The sequence below is a fragment of the Erythrolamprus reginae genome, chromosome 1 (assembly GCF_031021105.1).
Source record: "Erythrolamprus reginae isolate rEryReg1 chromosome 1, rEryReg1.hap1, whole genome shotgun sequence".
Taxonomy (NCBI): domain Eukaryota; kingdom Metazoa; phylum Chordata; class Lepidosauria; order Squamata; family Dipsadidae; genus Erythrolamprus; species Erythrolamprus reginae.
In genome coordinates, this window is record NC_091950.1 from 278,626,923 (window position 1) to 278,650,725 (window position 23,803).

Here is a 23,803-nt window from a genome sequence, read left to right on the forward strand (position 1 = left end):
AATACTCACCAAAATATGGCTAACAACAAGGGGCGGATTCCTATTCCTGCTGCTACCGATGCGCGACGTGTGCAGCTTTGCTTCTGCATGCGTGCATGCGCATTCCAGTTGTTTTTGTTTCCATGCATGCGCAGAAGCAAACATACACTGGGACGCACGCCCATGCACACAGGAGAAATGAAGCTGCATGTGCAGCACAATTTTCGCTACCGGTGCAACTTCCTCATCCGTACCAGCATGTCCGAGTCTATGGAGAGGGGTGGCATACAAATCTAATAAGTAAGTAAGTAAGTAAGTAAGTAAGTAAGTAAGTAAGTAAGTAAGTAAGTAAGTAAGTAAGTAAGTAAACAAACAAATAAACAAATAAACCCAATACTGCTAACAACAGCAGAAGAACAAGTGACGGTTCTAATCAATGCCAGCAAATCTGAAGAACCACACAGTCACCAATGGATTGAAAGAGGTCAATATATATTCCAATGTCAAAGCAGAATATGCAAACTATCATACAATATCCTTGATTTCATACATTAGCGAAATAACACAAATTAGAGCCCTACATAGAAAAAGAGGTGCCAGTTGCTCAAGCTGCTTTTAGAAAAGGTCAAGGAACATGAGACATCATTGGTGATGCATGCTGGTTAACTGAGAAAGCTAACGAATACCCAAAAGAAGTGAGTATATGCTTCATCTATTATAGAAAGACCTTTGGTTGTGTTGATCATGTCAAGCTGTGCAAAGTGCTCAGAGAAATGGGAATCCCAGAACATCTCTTTGTACTCATGAGAAAATTATATTCAGGTCAGAAAGCCACAATACAGGCAGAATATAGAAAAAAACAAACCAACTTCAAGTTGGTGAAAGAGAATAACAAGACTACTTTTCTTACCCCTGGATTTATTCAGTGTATGTGCTGAATATACTATACAGTATTAAGAGAAGCTGGATTGGAAGAAGATGAGCGTGATTTAAAATCGAAGGAAGAAATGTTAATTATCTGTGCCATCCTGACGACACTATCCTAACAGCTAATAATGTAAAGGATTTGCAAATCTTAGTGCTGGAAGTCAAAGAGCACAGCAAAAAAAATGGACTAAAATTAAATATAAAGAAGACCAAACTAATGAGAGCACACTCAGCCTTTGAATTACCGTGTTTCCCCGATAGTAAGGCAGGGTCTTACTATCTTTTTACCCCCAAAAGCCCCACTGTGTCTTACTTTGGGGGTATGTCTTACATTGTCCCGGGCACCGGGGCCGGCTCGTCTTCGGGCGCGGGGAGCTGCCGGAAAGGAGGCGGGCGAAGGAGGGCGCCTGACCGCGCCACTCACCTTTCGGCTGTGCTGATTTTGGCTGCTCATCTTGCAGGGAGCCCCCAATTCTTCTTCCCCGCGTGATGTGATGTGGGCCACCCCCTTCACCTGGTGCACGGGGCAGGGAGAGACCTCGACGTTCGGCGGGTTGCGGGGAGCATCCCCTCGCCGCTCCCGGCAATGTTTCTTGGCAGGGGAGGCCAACTCCGCGGCGACACGGACGCTCGGCTGGCTGGCTAAAGGCAGGCCGTGGGGTGGATGGGCAGTCAAAAAGGGCGAGCGGCCGCCGCTGTGCCCTCCTTCGCCCGCCTCCTTTCCGGCAGCTCCCTGCGCGCCCCTCGCCTTCGCTCGCCGCGGCGCCACCGCCTCTTCCCCTGCCGAGGCTCAGCTGCAAGCGGCCAGCGAGGCCGATCAGCTGCGAGGCGAGCGGAAAGGAGGCGGGCGAAGGAGGGCGCAGCTCCGGCCGCTCGCCTCGGAGCCGATCAGCCTCGCTGGCCGCTTGCAGCTGAGCCTCGGCAGGGGAAGAGGCGGTGGCGCTGCGGCGAGCGAAGGCGAGGGGCGCGCGGGGAGCTGCCGGAAAGGAGGCTGGTGAAGAAGGGCACAGCTCCGGCCGCTCGCCTCGGAGCCGATCGGCCTCGCTGGCTGCTTGCAGCTGAGCCTCGGCAGGGGAAGAGGCGGTGGCGCCGCGGCGAGCGAAGGCGAGGGGCGCGCGGGGAGCTGCCGGAAAGGAGGCTGGTGAAGGAGGGCACAGCTCCGGCCGCTCGCCTCGGAGCCGATCGGCCTCGCTGGCCGCTTGCAGCTGAGCCTCGGCAGGGGAAGAGGTGGTGGCGCCGCGGCGAGCGAAGGTGAGGGGCGTGCGGGGAGCTTGGAAGCAATGTCATTGCCCCCCCCGCAATACCCCCGTGTTTCCCCGAAAGTAAGACATATGTCTTACTTTCGGGGTATGGCTTATATTAGCCGACCCCCCTGAAACCCCCCATATGTCTTACAATCAGGGGGGGGGTCTTACTATCGGGGAAACACGGTAGCAATGAAGATATCGAAAATCCGTCAGCTACACCTGGAAATTTTGCTATTAGTAAATGCAATGGTTTTATATCCAGATACATGAAATACTGTATACACAAAAACCTTGCAACATAGAACTACAATAACAAAGATTAGTCCTTGGTTTAATTTATTTAGCAAAACAAAGTGTGTTGCATAGGCTACAGCATCAGCTTTATATTTAAATAGAGAATTTATTGAGCCCCATGTTCCATCTAATAATGAACTTGCAGGAGGTTTGGGGAGAATCTATGGGCCAGGAAGCAAAACAGGAATTTGGTGCCTGCTTTCACTTCCCCCCCATTTTAAAGGAACAGGCCAAGAAAATACCAGCATAATCGGTGAGGGATCTTGTGGAACAATTGATTTGATTAAACTGCCAGTAACTCATACTGTACTGGCAGGAGAGAGGGATTAGGACTGGCAGACATGTGCCATGGAATATGCCTCTCTTGGTCCTCACAAATCCAAGATCCTTAGTCCTTTGAAAACTCTAACCACATTGCATTTTAAGGAGCCTGGGGGGCAGCATTAAGGAAGACTGGAGGGAAAAGTCTTAATTACTCACCTCTCGGAGGACTCTTTAAACTGTAGAAGCTTTGAGTTTCCCACATCTTAAAATTACCTTGGAGTAATTTAAAGGTCTGGGGAAATATGTATTGGGAGGCTCATATCTCTTGAGCCAGTTTTTTTAAAAACTCTCTTAAATTACTAGGCAAGAAATACAAACGCAGCCCATTGTGATTACTTCTGTATCTTCTACAATTTAGTCTCCAAATTCAGGATATAGGTCTGTAGAACAGTTGGAATATTGAATTAGGCTACTGCATGAATTTTTATCTACTTTCAAATCTCAACAATCTCACAGTGTGGCACAAAAAAGGTTGTTCCCTACCCAAAAGGATAGTTTCTGTTTTATGTATTTTTGAAGTCCTTTATATGTTACCAAAAAAATCCCACATTTTATGAAAACAATTGCTTAGAAAACAATGGATTAAAAATAATAAGACAGTAAAGCCAGAAAAAAACCCCCCTGAGTATTTTATAAGCTTCTATGTGACTATGGTTGTGCATCACTAGAGAGAAAAAACATCTTAATGCGTATGATATCTGTCTAGCTCTACATCTACACATCCATTTTTAACAAGAGCCATAAAATACAGAGTTTAGAATGCCTTATACCAGTGATGGCGAACCTTTTTTCCCCTCGGGTGTCAAAAGACCGTGTGTGCTATTGTGCATGTGCGAGTGCCCACACCCATAATTCAATGCCTAGGGAGGGCAATAACAGCTTCCTCCGGCACACTGGAGGCTGGAAATGGCCTGTTTCCCAACTTCTGGTGGGCCCAGTAGGCTCGTGTTTCACCCTCCCCAGGCTCCAAAGGCTTCCCTGGAGCCGGGGGAGGATGAAAACGCTCTCCCCATCCCCCCCAGGAAGCTCTCTGGAAGCCAAAAACGAGTATCTGTGCAAGCCAAAAATCAGCTGGCCGGCAAACACATGCACGTTGGAGCTGAGCTAGGGCAACGGCCCGCATGCCAGCAGATATGGCTCCATGTGCCACCTGTGGCACCCGTGCCATAGGTTCGCCATCACTGCCTTATACAGTAGAACGTCTGGTCATAAATGCTTCTGACCATGACCAAATCAGGTTCCGACCAAAAAAGTCAATTTTTTTTGTGTGTGGCCTATTTCCCCTTCTGTGCCCCTCCCCCCGGTAAGTATCAAATTTCCAAAATTAGATTAGGGTCACAACCAAATCATTCCAAAGTTATGGAGTAAATTATGGTCGTGACCATGTATTTAAGTACTGATTTTGCTATTTTAATGAGATAATATTTATAATGGTATCAGCCTGATGGGAACAAAAATCACAGTGTAATTTAGTTCAGTATAGTTTGTGAAACATATCAATTTTATTAATGAAGTCGATGGTCCATTCCTTGCCTGGATTTAAAAAAAAATTATGGTGGGAATCAAATCTCTCTGGAGAGCTGTGTTTGACATGTATCATAGTGTCAGAGTTCCAAGCAATAGACCCATTGCAAGCAAAACTCTGAGGCAGATAGATTCCTCAAAGAATAACTTTATTTGAAATATCAAATTGGCACATATCTGGCAAAAACCAACTCTAAAAGTTTTCCTGGTTTTCACCTAATTAGAAATAAAAGTTTTCCTCTCAACCCCAAATAATCAATCATATGGCCCAATCATAGTAGTGTCCTCTGGTCTAGTGATATCACTCCTCCTTCGTCTGGCTAGGTGTGAGAATATCCTTGGTTCCCAGGAGAAAGTATTTTACTATAACTACCCCAGCTATCTCTAATCCCCTTGCCCTATCCCTTGCTGCAATGTGGCAGCAACGAAGCCTCAAAATGGCTTCAGTCAGAACAACTTCCGGGTTGACACATAGTTTGACTTTTGACTTTTTTTTTATGTAGATCACCTATCTTATTCATCTCTAATTATAGATACTTTACCTTACAAAAGTTTATTTTTCTTTCTATAATTCTGTCATAGAGATATCAGAATTAGAGTCATTCACAGAGTTTTGGAGGATTCTCAAAAAAGAATCTCACCTAAAAGAATGTTTAAATGAGTTTACAAATACTTGTACACTTGTACAAAGAACAGATAAAACAAAAACTGTAATAATTTTACACTGGGTTCTTATCTCTGCACTTTATTTATGGTATTAAAGCAGAGCATAATAATAAAACAATTGCAACTATTATTGACCAATCTTTATATAGATCCATTTCCATCTGAATTTCATATTACTTCATGATCTCTTGGATGTTCTAATTCAGGGGTCCTCAACTTTTTAAATGGGGCCAATTCATGGTCCCTCAACCTTTGAGGGGCTGGGTGGGCATTGACTAGGCCATATGACTAAATGGGCATGGCCAATTTACCAGTCCATTAAACAATGCACACAAATTAAACTTTAATTTGTTTTGTTCCTGGGATGTTTTATTTGCTTTTGTTTGCGTGTTGCTCTTTTGGTTGATTTTTCTTTTTACTGTTGTGGTTGGCTCTGGCCCAGCTCCTGCCCCAAGGAATGTGGAGGTGGATGTGGGGGAAACATCCACATGCCACAGGTCTGTTTGCTCCCGATAGAATCTCACGACGAAGGCTCCTCTGACGAAGGAATCGTGAGTAGCAGGGAAGGAGGGAGTTTGGCAAACAGCCTAGGAGGAGATCAATCATCCTTATCATCCCTGGATTCTGAACAAGAACTTATGACAGATCCACGCATGCGTAGAGTGATGCATAGGAGAGAACAACTAAAGGATTATTACAGGAGATAAGTGAGGCAATCTGTAGTTGGGTGGGGCTGCTGTAATTACAGTGATCCCTCGATTTGCGCGTTCTCGATTAGCGCGAAACGCTGCAACGCGGTTTTTCAAAAAATATTAATTAAAAAATAAGTCCGCGTTTTTTTTCCCTACACCACGGTTTTTCCCGCCCGATGACGTCATACTGATTGCTGATTGGCCAAAATATCGACCAATCGTTGCAAACGCAAAAAAAAGCTTTGCAACTGTTGGAACTTGTTCAGACTTATTGGAAGATGCCTCCTAAACGTTGCACACGGAGTGGAGGCGGCGACGCTAAAAAGACCAGGAGGATACTCACAATTAAAGAGAAAATTGACATTTTGGACATGCTGAAAGGGGGACGCTCTTATGCAGATGTTGGTCGGCAGTATGGGATCAACGAATCGAGTGTGCGAACCATTCGGGACGACGAGAAAAAGATAAGGCAAAGTTCTCTGATGGCATTCAACAAGGCTGCAAAAAGAATGGTGACGCCTAGAAACAAACTGCTTATGAAGATGGAAGCTGCTTTGTCCCTGTGGGTACAAGACTGCCGCAAAAAGAGCATTGCTTTGGATACCAACACTATAAGGACCAAGGACCAGCAATTGTACAACCGTCTTGAAGACACAGAAGGAGACGATGCAGATGAGGGAAACGCAGGTAAGGGCTGGGGTTTTTTATTCTGTCATTACATACTGTATTTAAGTGTTTTTTAAGGAAGGAGCAGGGAAGGAGGGAAGGAAGGAAGGAGGGAGGGAGGAAGGAAGGAAGGAGGGAAGGAGGGAGGGAGGGAGAGAAGGGAAGGAGGGAAGGAGGTGGGCATTTACTCTGTATGCTTTCATTCAAGTCACTTCTCTCTCCCTTTCCTGTCATTCTTCTGCTTCTTCAGCCCCAGCCACATTCACAGCAAGCAAAGGGTGGTTTGAGAAATTTCAACGGCGCTATGGCCTGAAGAGTGTGTCATTGCATGGAGAAGCTGCCTCAGCAGATACAGGTGCAGCAGAAAACTTTGTCCAGCGCACGTTTAAAGACCTAATTGCAGAAGGGGGCTACCTTCCAGAACAGGTGTTCAACATGGACGAAACAGGCCTGTTCTGGAAGAGGATGCCTTCAAGGACTTTCTTGATGCAAGATGAAGCCAAAGCCCCTGGCTTTAAGGCCATGAAAGATCGAGTGACTTTGATCATGTGTGGGAATGCAGCAGGCTTTTTGCTGAAGCCAGGGCTAATCTATAAGTCACGAAATCCAAGAGCCCTCAAGAACAGAAACAAGAATTCATTGCCAGTGTACTGGATGCATAATCCTAAAGCATGGATTACAAAACCCCTCACGCGGGACTGGTTTCATCAGTGCTTCATCCCACAGGTGGAGGTGTATTTGGCTCGCAAAGGACTCGATTTCAAAGTGCTTCTCCTAATGGACAATGCTGGTGGCCATGATCACCTGGACCATGAACATGATGGGGTGCAAGTTGAATTCTTGCCACCAAACACCACATCGCTTATCCAGCCGATGGATCAAGGTATTATCCGTGCATTTAAGGCACTGTACACGCGCAATTCTCTTGGAAGCATCGTGGAAGCAATGGATGCTGATGACAACTTCACATTGAAGGCCTACTGGCGTCAGTACACAATTGCATCTTGTCTGAAGAACATTCAGAATGCCTTGATGGATATGAAGACACAGACAATGAATGCCTGCTGGAGGAAATTGTGGCCAGAAGTGGTGCATGATTACAAGGGATTTGCTCCCGAAGAAATCCAAGATGCTGCAGTCCAGACCTCTGTGAAGCTGGCACAGGCACTGGGTGGAGAAGGCTTCGTTGACATGACACCAGAGGAAGTCAATGGTTTGCTTGATGAGCATGGCCTACCGCTGACAGACAAAGATCTGGAGGAGCTGACCAGGTCAGCGAGTGAAGAAGAGGAGGAAGCGGAAGCTGAAGAAGCTGAGGAAGAAGAAGATGTTGGCCTAACGCTTGAGCGGCTTGCAGAACTGAACAGAACTGCTGCACATCTGCAACACATGGTGGAACTTTGGGATCCCAACATGACTCGCTCTATACAGTTTAACGCCTCCCTTGACAACATCTTTGCACCATACAGATCCATGTTAGGCCAGAAAAAGAAACGGCGCCAACAACTGCCCATGACCATGTTTGTCACAAAAACCAAGAGGTCTGTCACACCATCACCTGCAGCGTCCATTGTAGAAATGGTGATAGAAGAAGATCCCTAGTTATCCCAGTTATGCTAACCCCCACCCCACCCCAAAAAATGTAAATAAATATGTTATTGTTCATAACTTAAGAGTTTTATTCAATGTGTACAGTAATGGTAATTAAGGGGATGGGAAATGGTAATTTATGGGTTAAAAGTGTTGGGACTGAGTGGCACACAGTACTGTACATACTGTACAGAAGAATGAATGAATGAATGAATGACTGAGTGAATGAATGAAATTCAAACACAGGTGAGGGCTGGGGGGTTTTATTCTGTCATTACACAGTACAGTACAGTTACAGTTTAAGTGCTTTTTGAGAAAGGAGGGAGAGAAGGGAGGGAGAGAAGGGAAGGAGGGAAGGAGGGAGGGAGGGAAGGAGAGAAGGGAAGGAAGGAGGGAGGGAGGGAGAGAAGGGAAGGAGGGAAGGAGGGAAGGAAGGAGGGAGGGAGAGAAGGGAAGGAGGGAGGGTTGCCATTGCCATTGCCGCCAGCGCTGCCCCAAGAAAGCCGGTGAGAGGAAGGAGGGAAGGAAGGAGGGAGGGAGAGAAGGGAAGGAGGGAAGGAAGGAGGGAGGGAGAGAAGGGAAGGAGGGAGGGTTGCCATTGCCATTGCCGCCAGCGCTGCCCCAAGAAAGCCGGTGAGAGGAAGGAAGGAGGGAAGGAAGGAGGGAGAGAAGGGAAGGAGAGAAGGAAGGAGGGAGGGAGAGAAGGGAAGGAGGGAGGGTTGCCATTGCCATTGCCGCCAGCGCTGCCCCAAGAAAGCCGGTGAGAGGAAGGAAGGAGGGAAGGAGGGAGGGAGAGAAGGGAAGGAGGGAGGGTTGCCATTGCCATTGCCGCCAGCGCTGCCCTGTGGGTAGCGGCGAGGAGCCCGGAAAAATCACCATTGCATTGCCAGCCTCCGAACTTGCGTCGCTCCACCTTCTGCGCATGTGCGGCCATGGAACAAAGGGCGCGCATGCGCAGATGGTGTTTTTACTTCCGCATCCAGTATAACGCGGAAATCGGTTAGCGCGGGAGGTCTTGGAACGTAACCCCCGCGCTAACCGAGGGATCACTGTAGTGCTACAGATAAAAATAACAGTGTGCTGGTTTAGCCCTGTGGAAGTTTATCTGATTCATAGTTCGTCAAGATCATGGTTTTGCTGTTTCCCTGTTCAAGACTGTGTGTGGACTTTCTGGACTTTAGAATTTCCCAGTTACTGGGAATTTCCCAGTTACTGGGCGAGAAATTGGATTGCATTTAACCTGTGCCTTGTGTGTACCAGAAAATCCCTTTGACATTTAAAAAGGGAGTTTTTTCTGCTTTTCTGTTGATAAAGACTTTGGGTTTTCTTTCTATCATGTGGTGTGTGTCTTTCTAGACTGATTACCCTGTAATTACGGGCGGTTGGGACAAACCGGCAGAACATTTACTAGATTTTTTTTTTTCATATTTAGATTTGTTTTCCAAATTGGTGTATTTAAACTATCCCAATATATCCTAGCAACGGGTCAGGTCCCATATTGTTGGCCTTCTCCAGGTCCTGTCAGCTAAACAATGCCGAATGGCAGGACCTAGGGGAAGAGGCTTCTCTGTGGTGGCCTTGGCCCTATGGAATGAATTCCCTCCAGAGATTCGCACTCCCCCCACTCTCCCCCCCTTACATAAGGTTCTGAAAACCACCTTTGCTGACAGGCTTGGGGCCACTCGCCTAAGCCGCTTTTCAGCGTTTCGGAGTAGAAGGCGCCAGCTTCAGAATTTGTGAGCTTCCCTCCCCGCGAAGCCGAAAAGGGTGGCAGTCAGCAGCGGCAGCCTCTCCCGGCCCCTCCGAGAAAGGCTGCAGCCGAGAAAGGCTGCCGCTGCTGACTGCCACCCAAGTCCCCCCCACCCAATGTAACATTAGGTGTAGCCTGGGATTTCCAGGTGAGAAAGGCTGCTGCTGCTGACCGCCACCCTTTTTGGCTTCGCGGGGAGGAAAGCTCATGAATTCTGAAGCTGGTGCCCTCTTCCGAAATGCTGAAAAGCGGCTTGGGCGAACAAGCTGTGGCAGGGGCCGGGAGGGGTGACAGCTGCTGACCGCTGCCCTTTTTGGCTTCACGAGGAAGAAAGCTCACGAATTCCGAAGCTGGCGCCCTCTCCAAACACCTGGCGCCCCACCCATCCCCGAGGCCAAGCTGCTGGCCACCAGCCGAGAAAGGCTGACGCTGCTGCTGCTGACCGCTGCCCAACTCCCCCCACCCCATGCAACACTCAGTGTATAAGACGCACCCAGTTTTTGACACCATTTTTGCGTCAAAAAAGTGCATCTTATACACCGAAAAATATAGTAGTTAACATATAAGCAATTCACAGCATTGTAAGAAGTCAGACTAATAGTGCAACTGTGTGGACTGCTTTACAAGGGGTTGAAGATGAAAATGGTGGCTATGTAAATACCACCCTCCATTGTCTTTCTTTTTTAAGAAAGACAATGGGAAAAGAAGTCTGGTGTAAATGTTAAAAGGGTTGAGGACAATCAAAGTAAACTTTAATTAAGGCAAGATGGAAAGTCTGTTGCTTAGGTTATTGATACGTAAACATCACAGTCTGTACCTATGTGGGTAATTTTAGCCTGAGTCTTCACTACAGGTAGTCCTTGACTTACAACCATTCATTTAATGACTGTACAAAATTATAACAGCATTGAAAAAAATGACTTATGATAATTTTTTACACTTACAACCTTGCAGAATCTCCATGGTCATGTGATCTAAATTTTGTCACTTGGCAATTGTCTTGTATTTATGACAGTTGCAGTATCCCTGGGGTCTTTTGCAACCTTCTGACAGGCAAAGTCAATGGGGAAGCCAGATTCACTTAACAACCATGTTACTAATTTAACAACTGTGGCAAGAAAGATTGTAAAATGGGTAAAAACTCATTTAACCATCATCCCATTTAGCAACAGAAGTTCTGGGCTCAATTAGGGTCATAAGTTGAGGACTACCTATATTGAATACTTAGGGGTCCTTCATTCATTACCAGTCCATATTCCATTACACTAGTGTAAAACAGCATTAGGAAAGCTATATGTATCATGCACACCTAAATCACTATTGTGTACTGGCCGTGTAGTTAATAGCTCTTGATGTACTAAATGTTCATGTCAGAGACTCCTAGAATTATTGCACAGAGTAGAAACTCTTTAATCCTTTAGATAACTCTGGCAATGCCTAACAGGATTATTTCTTATTATAAGAAGTGACAAGTGTTTTATAGCCTAATTTATTTCGATTTAGCTTGTAAGATTCAGTATTAGTAAATAGAATACTAATTGACTTAGCTAACTGGGCATGCATTTTGGAATCCTTTTCTAATTATGTATAGTATTTTTAAAAGGTGCTCTCTTGGTTTCTACTAGCCAGAAACCTGGCCTCATCATGGCAATACATCAAAAATATGCATTTTAACTGATAAAACTGATAAATTATAAAAAAAAATTGGTTGTAATCTTACAAATGTTTATGCAGGGATTGGAATACCAGTTTTAAATTAAAATTGAACTTTCAGGTATGAGGGTTTTTTTTTTCAATAAGAGGATTTTTAGTTTCTTTATATAGACATCATGCACTGTATTCAACTTCTAGTTGTGCCTTGTCATATGCCGTTTGGGTTGCTAAGACGTCCATTGTTCTGTTTTTAAATATTTTCACAGTAAAATGAAAGGGATTGTCAGTTTTCAAGGAGGAACATTTTCCCACTGAACTTTGACAGAGAGGTGCATGATTGTTCAATGCATACATACTAGCCTAGATTTAACTGTATTGAACTCACTGCTTAAGTGAAATAAGTACAACTTTTCTGACTTGATTGCCATTCTGATATTTGGAGAGAGGTATATACCCCATCAATGTGTAATAGAATTGGGTTTTTTTTTTTAAATTGTGCATTAATGAACTGATGTTAAGAGTAAGCAATGAGTGACCATGTAATGGAGCCCTGGTGGCACAGTGGTTAGATGCATATTGCTTACAGCCTGGAGTCCAATCTTGATGGGTTTCAAGGTTGACTCATCCTTCCATCTTTCCAGGAGTTGGTAAAATGAGGACAATTGTTGGGGGCAATATTTGTAAATCACCCAGATAGTGCTATAGAGCATTATGGGGAGGCATATAAATCACTCTGTCGTCGTCGGGGCGAAAAGGAGGTCCAAAGCCTGTGCAGCCCATTTTATAGGGCTGGCAGGCTCCGCCCCCCCGACGACATCATCGGCTATGGCCGATGCTGCCCCAAAATGGCCGGGATCTCGCGAAATCTCACGAGATCCCAACCCCCAAGATGGCGGCTACGCCGAGGGCCGTGTCTCCCTGGCCCAGCGGGAAATCTGGGCCGGGGAGTAATGTCACCGACCGGGCATTATGGGGAGGTATATAAATCCAAGTACTATTGCTATGTATGCCAATTACATAAAATTATAAAGTATAATTCAAAGTATATGAGATAATGAATCCTTTTAAGAGACCATTTCAATCAATAAGAATGGGTAATAACTGCAATTCATCAATATTCAATATTTATTCCAGAAATAAGCAAAAAGTTGATTAACATTGTCATAAAACAAAAACATAGGGATACTCATGGGCTCCAAACTGCACTTCTAGGTGTAGGAAATGGAAAACAATATTAATTGTGGGAGGAAAGATATTCCTTAAGGAAGATTGCTTAGCGTCATAAAATGGGTTTACAGATTTACTACTGTAGATTATTTTTATGTTTGCTTTTTTGATAAGTTACTGAATTTAGAATGATAATATTTCAGAATTATTGGGGGAGATCAAATCTACTTAATATAGATATTTGTTTCCCATTACATTTTATTTTTAGGACATTTTCCATCACCATGATCAACACAATCAGTAATATTGATATCGAATCCTTGCACTATAACAAAAACTAATTTATATACTTTATAACATGGTGCATTTTGCTATCTACATAAATGCTGGAAATGGCCATGAAAAGAAATACAACCCATGCAGAAATTCTGCACAATTTTGGCATGCTTTAGTTTGATGACATTAAATTTAATAGCACTTCACTCATTTTGGTTAGTATGGTAAGGTAATAGCACAGCTAAAAGCAGTGTGGAAGACATTTTGCATAAAACATTTTGGAATCAATGGCCTATACTCATAATACAGGTAGTCCTTGATTTACAGTTGTCTAACAACTTTCAAAGTTACACCCAAGCTTCCCAACACTATTTATGACTCCTTTTTGAAGTCACAATGGCCACATACATATACAGTACTTTTAGTCATCTGATTGTATTTTGGGAGCTTGGAAAATGACTTAACTTTATGACTATTTGCAATGTCCTGCAGGCATGTGACCACAATTTGCAAGGGTTTTATGTGAGTTTTGGATGTTTAGTTCAATTTCTGACAAAAAAGTGCCCTTTGGGGAAAATGGATTCGCTTAACAATTATTTAAATACTATGACTAATCACCATCATTAAAATGCAGTTGTAACTTTGAATCTAGACATTTGATATTGTGACTTATGACCATAATTCCAGGCTCAATTATGGTAGTAAATCAAGGACTATTTGTATTTTATAAATAATAGATTTGATTCTTAGAGCTTTAGCAAAACTTCCAATTGCATAATATTTGTTTTGAAATAGCTGCCTTATTTGAATGTGGTGTAATAGACCACATTCAAGCATGGACAAGATGGACAGATAGTGTTCCCTCATAGCTGGAAGACGCTTCTGAGCATGTTTCCAAATTTTGTGTTGTCCAAACAAAAGCAGTGAAAGATGAGGGGAAGATATGAGTACCTAGCCTCTTCTACATCTAATCCTGGTGGAACTCTTCTATTAAATAGATCTAACTTGCAACTACATTGAAACAAACAAACAAAAATACAGTATCTAGGAGTAAGAATTAGATCAATAATATGAGCCTGCAGTACTACAGGCTACTTCTGCTGATTGCCATCTGCTTGCAATTTGGCAGTTTGAATCTCACGAGGTTCAAGGTTGACTCAGCCTCCAATCCTTCCCAGGTCAGTAAAATGAGGACCCAGATGGTTGGGGGCAATATGCTGATTCGGTAAACCACGTAGAGAGGGCTGAAAAGTACTGTGAAGCTGTATATAAGCTGTATAGTATAAGTCTAAGCGCTATTACTATCTCATGTCTGTCTGTCTGTCTGTCTGTCTGTCTGTCTGTCTGTCTGTCTCTGTGTATCTATCTATCTATCTATCTATCTATCTATCTATCTATCTATCTATCTATCTATCTACCTACCTACCTACCTACCTACCTACCTACCTACCTACCTATCTATCTATCTATCTATCTATCTATTTGATTTATATGCCACCCCTCTCTGGCTTACAAAATACAAAAGACAATAAAAACATCTGAAATCCAATTTAAATTTAAAACTAACTAGTCTAAAACCCAAGTACTGTATATTAAAAGTCAATCACTCCCATTCAAACAGCAAGCATCCATTTCATTCCTTGGCCAGCATGCAAGTAATTAATAGCCCCAAGCCTGATGGCATAAATGAGTCTTCAGACTCTTGCAGAAGGCTAGGAGGGTGGGGGTGGTGCGAATCTTTGGGGAGAGGGCTCCAGAGGGCCGGGGGCCCCACAGAGAAGGCTTTTTCCCTAGGTCCTGCCAAGCGACTTTGTCTAGTTTGTGGTTCCGGAGAAGGCTGGCTCTATGGGAACTGACCAGTCACTGGGATTTATGCGGGGGAGGTGGTCCCGTAAGTAATCTGCTCCAATGCCATGTAGGGCTTTATAGGTCATAATCAACACTTTGAATTGCATTCGGAAACCAATCGGCAGCCAATGCAGCCGCGGAGGGCTGGAGAGACGTGGGCATGCTTCGGAATGACCATGACTGCTCGCGCAGCTGTATTTTGCATTATCTGTAGTTTCCGAACGCTCTTCAAAGGTAGCCCCATGTAGAGAATATTACAGTAGTTGAACCTCAAAGTGATAAGGTTGCTTATAACAATGCTATACTGTAGACTGTTTCTACAAACCAACAAGAGTAGGTAATTAAATGTTATATTTTATTTAATTCTAATTTGTTCAGAGAGCATTTGAACATAAAACTGCATATGCTCTTTTAATTATGTCGTATGCTTTTGTCATAATTCTGCAATAATTTTCAAGTTGTTTCTTCATGTTGTATTAGAACAGGAATAATGTATCCGCTGGCCACGGACCACTGTTGGAAGGGCCAGAGACAGTAAGTGTGCCACTTGTATATAGATGTGACTGAAGCACCACAGGCTGTCTATCTGAACTCAAGCTTTTAGTCTTCAGAAGCATGTTTATTTCCCCCACCCTATAATGTACTTTGAGAATGGGTTTGTGTGAGAATTCTTGATGCTGGCACAATGGGATCTTGTATGCTTGAATTTAGTTTGAACAGGAACAATTCTTGTTCAGTCGTGCACCTATTGATATGTTTCACCATGCTAGCAATGCAGTTCTCTGTATCGGCTGCAATGCTTCTGTTCTGCACAGTTATGAAATGAAAGAATTTATGGCTGAATGCTGCATCAGGCACAACTGAGAAAAAGAGTGAATTGCACACATATTTCTAGCCATCTATTGAGTTATTGGGAATAATAATAACAGCAACAGCAACAACAGCAGAAATATTTTATCCAGATTTTGCTAAATTGTGTTCAGAAGCCCTATGAAAAGATTATAATCCTTCATCAGTATTTTCGTTGGTGGTTTAACATCTGTGGATTGTTAAAATAAATTATTACACAGGGCTGCTTTAATTTAGATTAGTTTGGATTATGGCCCAGTATTTTCAATCAGGATATAATTCCTGCATGCTGCTTAGATTGCTTGACTGCCCTACTAAATATTTTCCAGTAAGCAGCTTTCTTACCAAAAATCATTTGTATCACTACAAGGATTTATTTTGCATTTTCTTTTTCTTTGAGGAAGGGCTTTTTATTCCATCCGCCCTACCCATCTGGGCAGAATATAGTTCATCTGAGCATATAGAGACTCAGTAACTAAGTTCTGATGACATTCTTAAGCAGAGCTGATAATATGTGAGTATAAGGTAGATTTTGTTTTCTTATTTAAAATAGATGGTATGTGTGTGTAAATGCTCAGATTAATAGCTGTAAGCATGGCATTTGCATTTCTAGTTTGTGGTTTTTTAAATTGTGCCTCTGTTGTTAAATGTATACTTGAGTAATGACTGGATTAGTTATTCTGTTGACAGTTATTTAACTTGAAAGAATGGTGGTATGAAAACATGCTAGCATATAGAAATAAATTTGTATAGAAACAATTATTTTAAAGTTGTGCTTGTTTCCAAAATATTGGGTAAAATTAGAATTTTTCATAATACCAGTAATATAGATAAGGTTTAGATTTTATCTATTTTTATCTGATACAGTGTATAGCTCCCACAAGTAGCTTCACAAGAGATAATCCATTTTAATTTGCTAATTTGGATTAGAAATAAATCATAGTATTTGAACGTGACCAGTCAATCTAGGTTTTGGGCATTTAACAGAATTGGATGACCCTCTGATGCCCCGGGTCATTTATATGTGCAATTCAAATACAGATTCACACTTTAACTTTTCTAGTGATTAATCATAATTAATCATATTTCAATTTGATTGTTCATCTTGTATATGCAATGTTAAGTTACTTTTAGTTGTCCATTACATAAAACATAAGAACAATTCAGTTGTTTCCTACTTTTATTGATTTTGCCACTATTACTTTATTGGATTTTGTTTTTACTTTACTTTGTTCCTTTTGTGCATTTTTATGTGAATCCTTTTTATAAACACACATTTGTTCAGTACATTTTGTTTGATTAGTCTGTTCTTATATATGAATATTTTTTTGACAACACAAAAACACAATTTTCATTTCATGCATCATAAATATTTAATAAAAGTATCAAATAACAAGATCTGGTTTAATTAATACAAAATAGCAAAATAAAATTATAATATATTTCTGATTAATTTGAATTTTTTTTTTACACATTATGTGTTTTTAAAGACTTATTTGGTTTTATTTATTTGGCTTTATACAAACTTATTCTCAGGGGTGTATGAAAGTTTTTGCATTTCTTGACAAAGCAAGTATCCTTATAATGAAGTTCCAGAATTTTAGTAGTAATGCAAATGAAAATTCTGTTGCAGAATTTTCATTTGCGTTACTACCAAATTATATTGACTCTATGCCAGTGTTTTTCAACCAGTGTGCCGCGGCACACTAGTGTGCCGTGAGACATGGTCAGGTGTGCCGCGAAGCTCAGAGAGAGAAAAAAAACAAGAGAGAGAGAGAAAGAAAGTAAGAGAGAAAGAAAGAGCAAGAGAGAGAGAGAAAGAAAGCAAGAGAGAGAGAGAAAGAAAGGGAGAGAAAAAGAAAGAACGAGAGAGAGAGTGAGAAAGAAAGCAAGAGAGAGAGAAAGAAAGCAAGAGAGAGAGCAAGAGAGCAAGAGAGAGAAAGAAAGAAAGAGAGAGAAAGAGAGGGAGGGAGGGAGGGAACGTGGGAGAAAGACAGAGGGAGGTAGGGAGGGAGGGAGAAAGAGCAAAAAAGAGGAAGGAAGAGAGAAAGAAAGAGGGATGGAGAGAGAGAAAAAAGAGGAAGGGAGAGAAAGAGGGAGGGAGAGAGAAATAGAGCGAAAGGGAGGAAAAGAGAGAGAGAAAATTTTTTGTCCAAACTTTTTTTATCCGCTCCCCCCTCCCCACTCAATGTGCCCCATGGTTTTGTAAATGTAAAAAATGTGCCGCGGCTCAAAAAAGGTTGAAAATCACTGCTCCATGCTATATATTTCAGAATATTCAATGTGAAATGGTATTACTTTTCACATTATCAATTGATTTCTCATTAATAAATAGTTGGAATAGTTTGGTATTTTTCTATTTAAAAGCATTTGCAGTATTAATATTTGTTTTTGTGTGTTTGAATGGTAAAAATGCATTAATGAACTATTGTCTGTTTTTCACAATTTTCATTTATCTCATTTTACTAAGCTATCTATTTTCCATTTAATTTACTCATATTGAATACAAGAGTATAGATAGCTATAGACATGACTTCATAGATACATTCATGATCCATATTTCTTGCATATGCTATTAAAACATGGTATAATATCTCCTGTTTTGGAGGACAGGGGGTAGGGGGGAATAATTTTTTTAAAAGAAAGCAAAGAGCTCTCTGGTGAGTGGTCAGATTGTGATGGCACGATATAATTGTTCTTGCAATAAGAAATGTCGGTCTTAAATCTTTTCTAGATAAGGTAGAAGGTTTGTTTAATGAAATTTCTAAATTTAATCATCTGATTAAATTTAAATGCTTGAAATTGGACTGGAGACTCATCACACTTGGCAGTGATAGAAGTATAAATGATTGATTGATTTTTAATATACACAAACCTTTGATGTTTGAAAGGGAAATAAGCGTTTTACTCTACTGTATTAGTTTAAATGTAAATTCAACTAAATGGATGAAAGACCATCTCCAATGTGAACACCATAACCCAAAGATCAGCTTAACTTCATATCATCCATTAACAATGCTTACTACCCTAAAATCAGTCTTATTTTAATTCTACCAAACTTTTCTAATCCTTTCTTGGTATGATTCAACTACACAATCAGGGTGACTGCAATTTTTTTTATTTCTATGCCATCCTCAAAACTTTTTTTAAAAAATAAATAAATAAATAAATTATAGTAGGCAATATCTGCTCAAGCCCAATTTTGACCATTTTAGCTAATAGCAGGACTCCAAGATATATAGTAGGGAGGTCTTTCATATTATCGGGTGCATGAATCTCTTAAACTGAAAATACTTAAGGTTTGAACTAAGGCACCTTTTGCATGCAGTTTTCTTGAATTATGATCAGCAATGCCGAATGGAGAGTCATTTTTTTTCTCATAAGCATGTGGGAATTGAATTTGGATCTCCTCATTCCTAGCCTTACAATGATACTAATTCTTCGAATATTGAATGTAATGGCAAAGCTCAAATATTTAACCCTGATGCCCTGTTCGATAACACTACATACACTTTTACTGTTCCCAGGTCTATTTGACCCGGACCGAAAATTGTTCATTTTAGGTACTTGTACTGGTCTTTTTGAAAACTTTTTTCACTTGCAAACTAGTTTGAACATTTCTGCACACAATGAAATGAAAATTGAAATGAAAGAATTAATGCTTATATTTTTATTTTGCTCATAAAATCCTACCCCCCCATTTTTGTGATTTTATTTTCAATTTATAGATAGTTTTGCCTGCAAACAATGTACACTTTTACTAAATGTGGTATGGAATTACTAGTTTGAACATTTCTGAACATAATGATATGAAAATTGAACTGAAAAAATGATGCTTATTTGTTTATTTTGCTCATAAAAGGGCCACACACCACATTTTTTCAAGCATGTCACTTTATAAATTTTTCTAGGCCCCTAATTCCAAATATTTTCAATAACTTTGGCATTAAATTACCAGTTTGAACATTTCTGAACATAATGAAATGAAAATTGAACTGAAAACATTGATGCTTATTTGTTTATTTTGCACATAAATGTCCCTCCCCCGCTGTGTTCAATTATTTCAATTTATATAAAAATTATGCTGTTAATTTCAAAATTACATACTTGTTTTTAGTAAAATGGATTTCTTTCATAAAATTAGTTGTCTGGCTATCATGTGCTTGCTTTTTAAAAGGATATTCCCAATATTTCTAGCCAAATCTATATAAAAAGTGAAAATAATGGCACACAGCAAGGCCGAGGGGGGTAGCCCATTTGTGAGCAAAATAAACAAATAAACATCATTTTTTCAGTTCATTTCTATTTTTCTTATGATCAGGAATGTTCAGTTTAGTATATCAATACTTTTGGGGGGAAATTCCTTAGAGATTTATAGCCTAAAAAAAATATAAACTGACACAAAATGCTCACTTTTTGATCAAAATAAAAATATAAGCATCAATTTTTTCAGTTCAATTTTCATATCATTATGTTCAGAAATGTTCAAACTAGTTTCCCAGTGAAAATAGTTTTCAAAAAGACCAAATTTAAGTACCTAAAAAATATTTCTGGTCCGGGCCGTATATGACCTGAAACAGACTCAATGTGAGTTTTTTTTGCCCAGAAAAAAGTTAGCCCCCACCCCCAAAAAATATTTTTATGATGAGCAGCAATGTTAAATTTAGTAAATCAATGCCTAAGATATTAAAAATATTTTGGATTTGGAGCCTAAAAAAAATGTAAAGTGAAAATGGTTTCAAGCAGCCGGGGGGGGGGGGGGGTTGTTATTTCTGATTTAAAAAACCAATAAGCATCATTTTTTTCAGTTCATTTATATTTTTTGTATGATCAGAAATGTTCAAACTAGTAATCCCACACCAAATTTAGTAAAATTGTACGCATTTTGCAGGCTAAACTATCTATAAATTGAAAAAAAAATCACAAAAAGGGGTGTGTGTGGGCTTTTAAGAGCAAAATAAACAAATAAACATTATTTTTTTATTTCAATTTTCATTTCATTGTGTGCAGAAATGTTCAACTTAATTTCCAAGGGAAAGAAGCTTTCAAATTGACCAAATATAAGCACTTAAAATAAAGAATTTCCTGTTCGAGTCACACAGACTCGAAAACAGTACAAGTGTGACTTTTTTTTTGCCCAGCAAAAACTAAGCCCCCCCCCCCCCCCCCAAAAAAAAAAATTCTCATAGAGAGAACCGCTGGAATGATGAAAAGTCATAAAATTTCAAGTTTCAGAAATGCAGGGAAATTTTTTTACTTCGATTTCGAGTTTCACAGACTCGAAACATGACAGCAGGGTTAAATATATTCTATTTGATTATAATGATCAAAGGTGGCATACTGCATAAACATGTACTGAGAATGAGATCGAATACAAATTTCACAAAGGGAAATCTACTCTTTGTAACTGTGTTCCTAAACTTATTCCTAAAAATCAATATTAGATATTTAAACTGTTTATCTTTCTTTATAACTAGGTTATGTGGGTATGCAACTTATGCCGGAAGCAACAAGAGATCCTAACTAAATCCGGAGCATGGTTTTTTGGGAGTGGCCCACAACAGCCATCCAGTCATGATGGTACACTGAGTGACACAGCTACTGGTGCTGGTTCAGAATCTCCTAGAGAAAAGAAAGCTCGGCTTCAGGAACGGTCACGATCTCAAATACCCCTAAGCACAGCAGCCGCAACTTCACAAGAAATATCCTCTGGTGTGCAAGCGAACAGAAGGAAAGCCCCAGAAGTGTCACAACAAACTATGGGCCTGGAACAGAAGCAAACTGCTTTGAGATCTAGAAGCGAGCCCCCAAGAGAGAGGTAATATTGATGCTAATGGAGTCTTAATGAATAACGGTGGGGAAAACCACAACTATAAGATTAGGCAGTGTGGAGGGTTTATTGCTAATGAAGAAAGTTATCTGACCTTTATCATGGAATAGAGGTGGATTGTCAATGGCTGAAGCATCAATGGGAAAGAAGGAGAACTTTGAGGCTGCCTTCAACAGCTATTCTTGAACCGAGGGAAGAATTCCAGTTGCCACTTCTACTAAATGAGAACGACAAAAGCAGAGAAGGCAAGGTTGGGAGAAATCAGAAGATGGAATAAAAGAGAAAAATGATCTATTTCCCCCCCAAACATATACATGCACATGATCAACACAACAGCTTACGTTGGTTGACTTGGGAAAAATCCATGGTTTGAATTGAGAGGAAAAGCCACTGTTCATTCTCCTAATGTCTCCATAAGGCATTCTATCCTTTACATCTTTTCCCCAATCATCATACATGGTGTGCTCTTGAAGCAATATATTGTAATGTGATCATAGTGAACATCTGCAGAGTGCATCCCAAGTGCTCCAGAAAGCCATGCTTACATCTCAAACTGGTATTCAAACTTAACAATTACAGACAGTGAAGGGCCGCTCGTCTTTGGCGTTACTGGTGCACCCTCTGAGACTGTTGCGGATGCGTGTGCACATACATGTACTTAATAACCCTTAAGACTTAATTAACAATATTTGTATGCCGCCCTGAGTCTGCGGAGAGGGGCAGCATACAAATCTAATAATAATAATAATAATAATAATAATAATAATAATAATAATAATAATAATAATTATTATTATTATTATTATTATTATTATTATTATTATTATTATTATTATTAATATTATTATTATTATTATTATTAATAATAATAATTATTATTATTATTTACATGTAGCCATCAAAGCCATTAAAATCATCAAATAAAACTAGGTATCATCATATCCACACTCTAAAAGCAATAAAATCTGTTAAAAATTTTTTTTGTAACAATGATCTACCAGTGCCAGAAATAATAAAGTAAAAGTTATAGATAAATTCTTTACAGGGAAATAATTTTATAATCAGCCTTCTGTTTGTTAGAATTCTGAAATAGGGGTCTTAGAAAGAGGGCCTTTAAAGACTGTTTTAAGTTTCAAATTTTAAAGAGGAGAAGTGAATCTTTCTGAAAACATGATTCAAAAATATTTAGTGCTTAAAAATTAATATTGTAACAATTGGTTTAGGAATAGTTTTGGAATCATTACATAAATCATTCATGTAAGATCATTATACAGTAGAACCCCGACTTACGAGACTAATTGGTTCCGGAAGGAGGCTCATAAGTCGGAACGCTCGTATGACGAAACATTGTTTCCCATAGGAAACAATGTAAAGTCAATTAATCCGTGCAACAACAAAAAAACCCACTGCCGCCGAACGCGGAAGTTAGCGTTCAGAGACAGCTGCGAAGCGGTGCGGGTGTTTTAAAACGTCACAGCCGGCCTGGGGGGCTCGGGGGGAAGCCCCCGAGCCCCCCAGGCCGGCTGCCACGTTTTAAAACACCCGCGCCGCTTCGCAGCTCTCTGCTGAATCCGAACGCGGAAGTTAGCGTTCCGGATTCAGCAGAGAGCTGCGAAGCGGCGCGGGTGTTTTAAAAGGTTGCAGCCGGCCTGGGGGGCTTGCCAGCACCCCCCCGAGCCCCCCAGGCCGGCTGCAACCTTTTAAAACACGCGGGATACGAGCGCCAAGGAGCTGTCTCCTGAAGCCGAAAGCGGAAGTTAGTGTTCGGCTTCAGGAGACAGCTCCTTGGCGCTCGTATCCCGGATGTGAGCTCGGGAGGCGAACAAAAATGTCGCTCCCCTCCCAGCTCTTATCTCGAGTAGCTCGTAAGTAGAGCTGCTCGTATGTCGAGGTTCCACTGTATTGGAACAATCTATTTAGCAAGTTCATTATCTTGATCTGAACTATTGCATTTTCCAGGTATTTTTTAAAAAAATGTTCCAATATAAGGAACTGCAATAATCCATAGAAGAATTTTTCATTGTATGAATAATTTTAATTAAGACACAAAGTTCCAGATAGCATATTCACCTAATTAAAAGACCTTTAAGATTAATTTAAAAAACTATCACATAACTATTTTGGCAACTCTACTTTCTACAAAAGGGTAATTAAGGATGTTAAAAAATTAATTGTCCTGAACTGAACTGAATGTAATTTGAGAACTATGCAGATATATATCATGGGAACCATTTTTAAAAAAGGATCCAACATTTTCTTCTGCATCAGCAGGAGGCAGATGTAATTATGGGTGCATGAACATGGTAACAAATCTTGCTCCATTCTTCTAAATATTGTTGGGTCGAAAACCGTGGCCCACTAATGAGCAAAATTTCATTAAGGATAGTAGTAAAGAAGTAGTAAAGAAAGCCCTGACTGAATATTGTATCATATTCGTTCTTTAGAGCCCATGCACTTCCTAGAAGTGAGTCAGCTGGCTAGGAACTCAATGTTCTTTTGCAGTAAGGAAAGGAATGAGTTC

General features: G+C 40.7%; 1 protein-coding gene across 3 annotated transcripts in view; it reads left to right on the forward strand.

Annotated features, from left to right (window-relative positions):
- The window catches only part of RIMS1 (regulating synaptic membrane exocytosis 1), a 342,317-nt gene that overhangs the window by 174,307 nt on the left and 144,207 nt on the right, over positions 1–23,803 (forward strand). For 2 of the 3 annotated variants that reach the window (XM_070733055.1, XM_070733056.1), the window contains exon 3: positions 20,930–21,270. In XM_070733055.1, the coding sequence (XP_070589156.1) occupies positions 20,930–21,270 (341 nt within the window). Of the gene's footprint in view, positions 1–15,083; positions 15,138–20,929; positions 21,271–23,803 lie in introns of all 3 variants that reach the window. The other variant, XM_070733057.1, reaches the window with a different exon arrangement.